Raw genomic sequence first — 10740 nt, forward strand, 5'->3', positions numbered from 1 at the left:
CGGGAGAAACATATTAGTGTTCCTTGAGATCCGAGCTTGACCGCTCGGTGTCATAAAATGCGTGTCATTACTGATCCTAGCTTGCGAGAGTTACATTGGCGGGTGTGAGGGCAGGATAGTCTTTAACTAATGCACAGAACAAGTGATTCGGTTCAATGTATATGCATAACTGTTTATTATTTTCCCTTTCTTTACTTCCCTCTACCGTAGCGTATAATTATAAATGTTCCTATTTGATACTTCTTTCCACGCCACTATTCAAATTCGGTTCATACCTAAAGATGTTGTTAACAAGTTATTTCTTGGCACTGCCAAGGCGTTTGGGGTCGAGCGGTCAAAGCTGTGTTATTTACTCGGTTGCCATGGTGACGCGTTATGCGGCTACCGGTTACTTGGATTTCGTACCCACTCTGATTAGCTGATTAAACATTCATTCATAGTTCATTACAGTTACTCAGGTAAGCTATTTGCTAGTTGTGTTTGTTTTTATCCGAGGTAGGGAATGTATTTGAAATAATTCAGATAGGTAATGGATATGTAAAGGATTACGTAAACAAATGTAGATGATTTATGCAGATAGGTTTAATGTAATTGCAGGAGTTTAATAATTATTGTTTGTGGTTAATTCGAAAAAGTATTTTAAAGATGTGTTGATGTGCGATTGGGTTATAATATTATTACATTAATTCTCCATGCAGTAAAGTTAGGGGAAGCGGGCTTTTTAGATTTTTTTTCGTTTGTAATGCAATATGGGGATATTGGGTGGATAAAATAATTGTTATTGTGGGACAACACTATGCAAAGATGGAGTTATCTTTTCTACTTGAATACTCTATAAAGGTGGAAAAGCAGTTTTACTTTGTTATGAAACGTCAATATATGACGCCTTGCATAGGTACAAAACAAAACCATTACAGCTAGGATACAGCTAAACTTGAGAATGATTCCAATAGCTAAACGGTGTTAGTTATTTCAGAAATGAGTGGCTCCTCCAGCGGCGTCGGTAGCGGGTTGAGGCCGCTGCGCACGCGCCGCCCTTTCACCCCGCGCGAGCCACAGCGGACTTTGTTCACTGAGCGAGCTCGTAAGAAGGATCCTAGACCACCGAGTGCTTTTGAGTAAGGAATGCTACAATTTATATAATAAAGATAAAATATTTAGTATTCACGAAAATGTTGACAATAAGTAGGAGTACACATGTAGAAGTGGACATAGAGCTATTGGTAATATGTTAAGTTCTATAACTTTAGATCCCATGCTATAAGATTTTTTTGACCATGTAGTTCTAAATTGAAGTTGGATAAAAACTTTAAAAATTATGACGATTTTAGAGCTGCATGTAAGTAGTGTTTCTCAAAAATCCAAATAACTATTTCTCGAAGAATATGTACTAATAGCAAATGCAACATAATGTGCACTATGCACATTCTAATAGAGTCCACATTCCCACATACACGTGTGTATCAAAACCTTGTTCCCAGTTTGAAACACTTGAGTTTATCCGAGAGCGGTGAGGACGCGTACTTGGCCGACGTGTTGGGGGCAGTGGTCGACCCGCTGGATGAACACACACTCAACGGGATCCTCAACGCTGATGCAAAGAATGCGAAGAAAAAACCAACGGTACTTATATATTGTTATTTATGGTTAAATTTAGAATTGATAAATGCAGTTGATGTTTGTGAAGAAAATGAAAGATGTTCCAATGGTAAGTAGCTAACTTAAAATCTGGTAAGTTTTAATGTTATATAGAGACGGTAAAGTGAAGCTACTGCACTAAATAGTAACTGGAGAGGGTACAATAGAATGTCAACTGACGAGAGATGATTATCCCTCGACACAATTATGCCGGCCTGTTGAAGGCAGATAAAACCGAAGTTGAAATATAGTATTCTAGATTATTTTTATTAGAGTTTCAATCTATATCCAAATGTAAAGAGTCGCATTAATTTACCATTTCAAAATAATTTAATTTAGTACCCATGTTTTGTTGTGTTTTGGAATATAGCTGCATAATCAGCCGCGGTCGGTGCAGGAGCGCTCCGGCGACGGATGGAGCAACTTCCCCAAGCTCCCGCATCTCAGTGGTCACAGCAAGCCTCTTCACAAACGCAACACTACTGGACAAGCGGCTGAAGGTAATAATAACAAAAAAATAAATCGCCTCAAAAACCACTAAAATCACATAACAGTTATATACTGGATACCAGTTTTGAAGTCGGTGCCTTAAAAAAAACAAAACACTCACGTCGAATTGATAACCTCCTCCTTTTTTTGAAGTCGGTTAATAAAAAACAGTATGAGATTGCCTCGAGCAATAAGACCGCCTTTTGTACCACAGATGTTTTAATTATTTCCACCGTCTGTATACATCTTTGTCTTGTTTCTTATATGTATGGTGTATGTACAATAAAGTTTTAAATAAATAAATATTTTAATCTTGATACATCGAGATTTATGATCTTTTATTTACGGACACTATAAAGCGACTACATGACATCTGATGATAAATTGAATAGTGTCCATAAAGTAACGACTAATCAAAGACGATGATGCTTCCTCAGTCGACTCAATTATGTCGGCTTATACTAAGCGAATTTTAAGCATCATTTATATTCTCCGGTAAAAACATTTGAATTGTGTGTTTCTGTAGACATCTTCGATTATTGAATATACTTAATATAATAATATCAGCCCTGTATTACAATACACTGTCCCACTGCTGGTCACGTGCCTCCTTTACTACTGAGAGGGATTAGGCCTTAGTCCATACACTGGCCTGTGCGGATTAGTAGACTTCACACACCCTTAACATTCCTATATAGAACTTCTCATGTATGCAAGTTTCTTCACGATGTTTACCTTCAACGTTCAAGCAAGCGATAATTCACAAAGAATACACACATAATTTTAGAAAAGTCAGAAATGTGTGCCCTTGGAATTTGAAGCTGCAGACATTCGTCTCAGCAGTCCGTTCCACACTCAACTAGGCTATCGCCGCATCAAATCAATCGGATATTAAAATTAGTTTATTTTGCAGATTCAAAGGAAGATGGATTATCTCAAGCAATATCTGTGATCCGTCCACTCGGAAGTACTGACGATGAAAATACATCTACTGGAGAGATATCGACGAGTAAATGTAAGCCTCCCATTGTCGCTTTGTTCGTCTGCTGATGGTAAGATATCACTACATAGTATAAAACGAAGTCGCTTTCTCTGTCCCTATGTGTGCTTAAATCTTTAAAACTACGCAACGGATTTTGATGCGGTTTTTTTTTATAGATAGAGTGATTCAAGAGGAAGGTTTATATGTATAATAACATCCATTAAATAGTGGAGAAATATTGCACCCGTACAAAGCAGGGGCGGGTCGCTAGTATTTTATATTAGCCTGGATAGCGACCACCGTACACAGGGTGTTAAAACCCGCCATAGTGGCTTACGTAAGTGTGTGGCGTTCCGGGATCAGCCTGTATATATCCGGATCCAACAGGCCGGCATAATTGCGTCGACTGTGGAGGGGTAATCATCTCTCGTCAGTCGACATTCTATTGGACCCCACTCCACTTACCATCAGGCGCAGTGGGGTCACTTTGCCTTAGCGAATTAAAAAAAATTGACATAGCGCTACTGTTTTTATACCATTCCCATGTAGTGCAAGCTTTTTAAGTATGTTTTTAGCCCGATAATTCCCTGAAAAATATTCCTAAAAACAAACCCAATTTGATGTTTCATATAGATGCCAAGCTATCCTTTCTGTAGACGAATTATAAGTACCTTTCTTATGACCCGTGCCCTTCAACACATCAAGGTCAAAATAAATAGTTCCAGCGATATGATATAATATTTAATGCTATATGTTATATTTTAAACAATAAAAACTACCGATAAATCTGTTTTCAGCACGCAATCAGTATTTGAAATTACGTAAGGTTTCAAATAAATAATTGTAACATTGAATTTTACAATTTATATAACTTACTAACTTTTGCCTGCGACTCCGCCCGCGTCACAAAGTTTTTCCGGGATAGATATTAACCCGGAATTAAAAGTAGTTCTCAGGTATAATGTAGTTGCGCTTAGTGATTCTTTTCTCAAAATCGGTTTCGTAATTTCTGAGATTACCACTTTCAAACAAACAAACTCTTTAGCGGTATACATTAGATTATCAATCTTACTTATAAAAATTTCGCAAAGCTATGTTTAGTTAAAACACAAATTTACTCGATCAGCTGTAAGTCAAAACCTGCCATCTTGCCTCTTAATAAGGTTTAAACTAGGAATCAGTAATGTTTTTGACAGCTATTTAAGCAATTCTTAACCACCTCTTAACTCTAAAACAAATTTATAAGTAAGATTGTATATCTCTCGATAAACTATTATCTTTGAAATTTTTTAGCTTTGAGTCCCGATTCAAAATCAAAGCGTAAACATTACTCCAGTGGAAGAAGTCTTTCGTATGACGTGAGTTCGACCTCTCTGGGGAACATTGGCGTCAAACATTTGGCTGTTCAGCTGCCCAACACTACACCCGGCCAATATGAAAAGTAAGTACGATCTAAAACAAAATTAAAATACACCTTAAAACTAATAGTATAAGAAGTATGTGTATACTATAAGTTGCTCGCGGTTTCCCTCCCGTGGTAAGTCTTCATTGTTACAAAAGTTTCTAATACTGTAGTGATTTTTGGTGCCACTTGCACGATGCTAGCGCCATCAGGGCCGTAGCTAGGGAGGGGGCATTGTGGGGCAATGCAATAAATTATACGTAACTACTCAATCAAATTATATGGACCAGTTGGTTTTTTATTTCACGACTAGCTTCCGCTCGCAGCTTCGCCCGCGTGGATTTCGGACTTCAAAAATGGAGGAGGTGCTCAATTTGTCGTGATGTTTTTTTAATGTATGGTGGTATGCAGGTGGTGCGATTGTCCGGTCAGGGTCTGATGATGGGATTCAGTATTCACGCGTGATGGCTTATTATTAGCATATCATGTATAACTTTGGTGTTTCTATACCGATTTCTATGATTCTTTTTATGGAATATTTAATAATGTTAACTTTTTAATTAGGGATGACTGAGAGTGTTATAAACGTAAGAGTAGACAAATATAATGAGAAAGCTTCGAACTGCTAAGCTATCGGGAGTTACACGTGTTATTGTGAGTCAACCATAAAAGATAGACATATGCTGTCGTGGGATATTTTTACATAATTTTAAGGAGAACATTTCCGTCATACATGATTTCAGTGTAGCTTTAACCATTAAGGTTGCACACGCGACAGAAGCTTAAAAAATGGAGTAACTTCTCCCGTTTTCCCAACATTTCCCTTCACTGCTCTGCTCCTATTAATTGTAGCGTGATGAAAAGTATACTATAACCAGCTCAGGATTATGACAAATAATTGTACCAAGTTTCGTTAAAATCCGTCGAGTAGTTTTTGTTTCTATAACGGTTATACAGACAGACAGACAGACAAAAATTTTACTAATTGCATTTTTGGCATCAGTATCGATCCCTAATCACCCCCTGATAGTTATTTTGGAAATATATTTCATGTACAGAATTGACCTCTCTACAGATTTATTATAAGTATAGATATAGATTTGGAAGTTCGTATTGATGGATGGAATAATCCCCTTTCGAGATTTAAGGACATTTTGTTATGCTCTGTATATTACCCTAACAATTACGTAAGTATTGACCAGACTCATTCACGTTCACAAGTCAAGAAAGCCAAAAATCGATTGACCAGATAGTAGTAAAATATTTACCTCCGCCCTACCTGTAACCGCAGCTGCTCTACCTTAAATTCAAGTCTAGCTACGGCCCTGAGCGCCATTTGTTTAAAGAATTTAATTTAAAATCCATTGTTACGATAAAATTACCGGGATTAATAGCCAATATGTTAATCCAGGACATGTTTTATTCGAGTGTCAAATTGCATTCAAGTACACTATACTGTTTCCACGTTTACTTCTTACAAACATCCAAACGGTTTTATCATTTTTTGCATTTTTTAATATTTATAAGATTTCAATGTTAGTGGAAAGGAGTAACTCGCTCGACTTACAAAACTATTCCATTGTGATTAGAGAGTAAAGCAAGATATTGTAACACAAAAATATATTTTTATATCAACTAAAATATGACAGACAGATAGTACGCCTTATTGTAATTTGCAATATAAATAAACAAAGCAGAATTTAAACCTCTTTCGTCAAGTTGTCATTGTTTCTATTTGATAGAGTAAACTCTAGATTTCCAATTCTATATTACGACAGTGCTAGATGGAGGGTCTTTACGATATAAATAAGCAAAGCAGAAATTAAACCTTTCATCGAGTTGCCATTGTTTCTACTTGCTAGAGTAAACTCTACATTTCCAATTCTATAACAATAGTATAACAATACTAGTTAGAGGATCTTTGCGATATAAATAAACGAAGCAGAATTTAAACATCTTTTATCGAGTTGCCATTCTTTCTATTTAATAGACTAAACTCTACATTTCCAATTCTACAGTATCAGTTTACTTGTAAGCTCAAAATTTTCAAATTCACAGTATGACAGTACTAGAGCTTTCCGAGGCTCTATCACAACGCACTATCGACGTGAATCGCACAGTATCTCTACTAGAGATACTGCAGAGTATACTAGAGAAGAACACGCCCGGGAACAGTCTACGGGAGTTGGTGCTGCGCGCGTTGTACACTCATGTGGACAGCGAGGACGAACGCGTGCTGGTGGCTATAGCACGGGCTATGCTGACGGTGAGAACCTGAGTTTTTTATTCTAGAACAGTCTATAGTTTGTGTATGAAAATTATCATTTATTGGTCATTAATCGCGTGGCGTTATTATATGAGCAAAGCTTGAAGAATATGGGGTTGACAATTGTCAAGGAACCGGATATTATAATATTCTTTGTGTATTATCTCATTCTGATTCCTTCCTAACCGAATTTCGGTTGTGGAGGCCGATCTCAATGGAGATCAGCCATGTACGCAGAATATATTGTATTGCACATACGACATGACCGAAGAGAGATTAGGCGCAATACCAACAGCTTTACTTGCTTTGTCTCATTAACCGTACAAAATGTCTGCTTTATATCTATATTATTAGGTCAGGTAGACAATTTGTGTTGACAATGCCATTTGTTGCAGATGAGAGTAACTGGACCGCACTTGGCCGCCGCTTGCAAGCTTGTGTTCAAAATCGCCAGAAACGACAAGAATGACCATTTCTTCCACAACACTAATTTACTTGGCAAGTTGCAACACTACAAAACTTTGTTAAGATATTTTAATGCATTTTAGAAGTTATGTAATGCGATGCGAGTGAACTATAGACTGAAGTTAGTGTTGCCAACTCTTTTTATATTTTTATATCTGCTTAAAGCACTAAAAGCCACTAAAAACCTAATTTTCTGACGAGCAATTTTTGAGCAACGTAATGTAATTTTTGCGACCTTTATAATGTCGTAGTAGTGTAATTACGTTTTCTACGTCTTCACACTGCTATTTTAGCCAGCAATAGTTAAGAGGCTGAGTGAAGGCATGTTTCACACTTGAGTAAATGCTACTCGTCGCATAAGCCGGCCAAATTTAAAAGTCGCACTTGAATCTACGTTTGCATATAAATAGTCATAAAATTATTACTATCTACATTACTTGTTTAATACGATAACTGATAAATATTTACTTGAGACTTGTTAAACTGACGGACTGCCTCGGTGGCGTAGTTGTACTGCATGCGCGGTACGACAGCGCCCTGAGGTCCTGGGTACGAATCCCGGGTCGGGCAAAGTGATAATTGGGTTTTTCTGCTCAATACCAGCCCGCAGTCTGGAATTTGTGCCCGATATGGCGATAGGCTCGCCCCCTATCACATCCTGGGACGGAACACACTTGGCGAAAAGTGGGTGCCCTGGTTACAACTCTGCATACCTCTTCGGAGATAAAATGCGTGATGGTGTGTGTGTGTGTGTGACTTGTTAAACATGCGCAGAGTTACTGGTGGAGGGATGCGGGCGAGCAGACCCGGTGTCGGAGGGCGAGTGCTGCGTGTACGGCGCGGGCGCGCTGCGCTTCCTCGCCCTCGACCCCGCGCTGTGTGCGCTCGCGCACCGCGCCGGCGTTGTGCATCTCGCCGCGCTGCATCTTAAGATACTCAACACTGCGGTAAGATTAGATTAATAGCTCTTCGACGTACGATGAACAAAAACAATTTCTTATGCGAATTAATTGCCTGTCATCTGTATGGAGCATTGGCATATTTTTTAGGAAAATTAATATTATAGTTAACAGTTTTGCATATTTTACAGTTCTGCATAACCATAGAACTAATGATCTCAACAAATGTATTCATTAATGTGTTTTTGAATATTTTAATACAATACGTAATGGAATTATTTGACTAAGAAATATGAACACAAGTTCCTTGCCTAAAAGAAGTCGTTATCATTCACAGAAGGCAGAAAATCCGCGGTCGGTATCAGAACAGTCGACGCACGCGCTGTACCAGCTGACGGGCGCGTTGCGGAACCTGGCGAGCGCCGGGGCGAGCGACTCGCGCGAGTTCGTCGCGAGCGGCGCGCTCGGCGAGCTGCTCGCCGCGCTGCAGCACCACACCGACAGGGACGTGCTCACTAACGTGGCGCGGTGTCTCAGGTGACGACATTACTACCAAAGGCGTCGACAATTGCAATATCCCCCCCCCTATAGATTCTAAAAAATTTTGCTAATCTAAAGAACCCAAAGTTATAAGTCTAACTGGACTTGCTTTATCGATCATCCCTCTATGCTCAATTACGCTCTGCTGTATGTTATTGTTAAAGCGGGACAGGGGCGTGGGGAGGGACATGTGCTCTCGACTTTACCTACAATTCATAATTTTATATATCAACTTGCCCCCCGTCTCCCCCGGGCCACGCTCTGCTGTAATAATCAAGAGCGGCTGGCTACGCTCTTGATTATTACCACGATCAAGTCGAACAGCTTTATAGAATATGTTCGATTCGTGTTCACCTAGTTAAGGAAAATGTTTTATCTCATCTTTTGCTAGTTTTTACGGCCAGTTGTCAGATGCTGGACTACTGAAATGAAATGGAATTATTTTATTTTATTTTGATATTATAAACACTAGTTTCTCCTCTACAAATACAATGATTTCATAATAAACTAGTTAAAAAAAATGTTTACGTAGAGGCGACCTAGTTGGGTGTGGAACGGACTGCCAAGACGAATGTCCGCAGGTTCAAATCCCAAGGGCACACACCTCTGACACATAAAAAATCATGTGTGTATTGTTTGGTGAATTTATCGTTCGCTTTAACGATGAAGGAAAACATCGTGAGGAAATCTGCACATCTGAGAAGTTCTCTATAAGAATTTCGAAGGTGAGTGAAGTCTACCAATCCGCACTATGCCAACGTGGTGGACTAAGGCCTAATCCCTCTCGGTAGTAGAGGAGGCACGTGCTCAGCAGTGGCAAGTATATAATACAGGGCTGATATTATTATTTATTTATTATTATAGAGGCGACCTCATAAGTATTTTATTCAATGGTGTCGGACAGCGTGCTGTCAGCCGAAGCGGAGTGCTGCGCGTGGCTGTGCGCGAGTCCGCGCGGCGCGGGCATCCTCCTCCGCGCGCTGGCCGCGTGCGCGCCACGTCCGCCGCTCGCGGTGCGGCTCGCCTACACGCTCGGCAACATGGCCGCGGAACACCACCACGCGAGACTCAATGTATGTTACTGTGTTCAATTGAAATTAGAACATAATAAATCGCTTTAGTTTGTGTTATAGGGAAGAAGCATAATAACCTACTTGGTCAACATTATCATTGATCAAACAACTTTTTACGCATTTGTACACAAGGGGTGCAGTAAAAACCTAATACTAAAGTTCCTTTGTTTGTCAAAAAAAAATAATTATAAACTAATGGCAAATTTTAAGAATTTTCCACCTTGCTATCTTTTAAGGCTGATTTTAGCCAAAATAGCCCCCATGAAGGACTATGTTTTTAATGAATATGTAAATTGAGAGTCTGGAGAAGTTTTTGATCTACCTTAGAACTACGAAGTCACCTGTTTAGGTTTTAAATTTAAAGAAGAAAATTTAAGTCATAATTCATAAAACATAATGTAAAACGCTCTTTTACTGTAAACATTATATTAGCAAAATAATTACAGAATACAATTTTAAACATTCTTTTGACAACGTCCAGCCAGAGAGAATAATAATAGAATAGTCGCCGCGTGACATATCTTCTCTTCTGCCAGCCTGCCCGCGCAGCCGAATACTTCCGGAAACGCCCGATGTCATCGGCTAGGATAGCGGCGCGTAACATCGGCCATCCTGCAAAGTGAATACCGTAAGGTATTCACAAAAATAAATTTGAGAAAGTAGAACTGAATTGGGTACCTATATTTTAAACAAATAGGGCCCAGCAACACAAATCAGAATGCTCATGTCTACAGAGAGAATATGATCACAGACAATGAATGACAGAATATGTTCATGGTCACAGACAGAATATGATCAGAATGCTCATGGCTACAGACAGAATATGATCAGAATGCTCATGATTACAGACAAAATATGATCAGAATGCTCATGACTACAGACAGAATATGATCAAAAGGCTCACGGCCACAGACAGATCAGATTAAATAAATTAAACAGTTACGCACGTTCGCATTGTCAGCCTGAAGTGTTGCGCCACCGATTTG

The 10740-nt window shown here is 39.0% G+C and overlaps 1 protein-coding gene across 1 annotated transcript; it reads left to right on the forward strand.

The window, feature by feature from the left end:
• Positions 1-976: 976 nt before the first annotated feature.
• LOC119192982 (armadillo repeat-containing protein 2-like) lies at positions 977-10512 on the forward strand (the record flags this gene model as incomplete). Its single annotated transcript, XM_037446695.1, is given in 11 exon segments — positions 977-1118; positions 1482-1623; positions 2009-2138; positions 3041-3142; positions 4403-4550; positions 6570-6777; positions 7173-7275; positions 8017-8189; positions 8479-8678; positions 9586-9754; positions 10489-10512. Coding segments are annotated over 11 exon segments (1541 nt in total), but the record flags the coding sequence as incomplete, so codon positions are not given.
• Between the last annotated feature and the right edge of the window lie 228 nt (positions 10513-10740).

The sequence above is a fragment of the Manduca sexta genome, unplaced genomic scaffold (assembly GCF_014839805.1).
Source record: "Manduca sexta isolate Smith_Timp_Sample1 unplaced genomic scaffold, JHU_Msex_v1.0 HiC_scaffold_3466, whole genome shotgun sequence".
NCBI lineage: Eukaryota > Metazoa > Arthropoda > Insecta > Lepidoptera > Sphingidae > Manduca > Manduca sexta.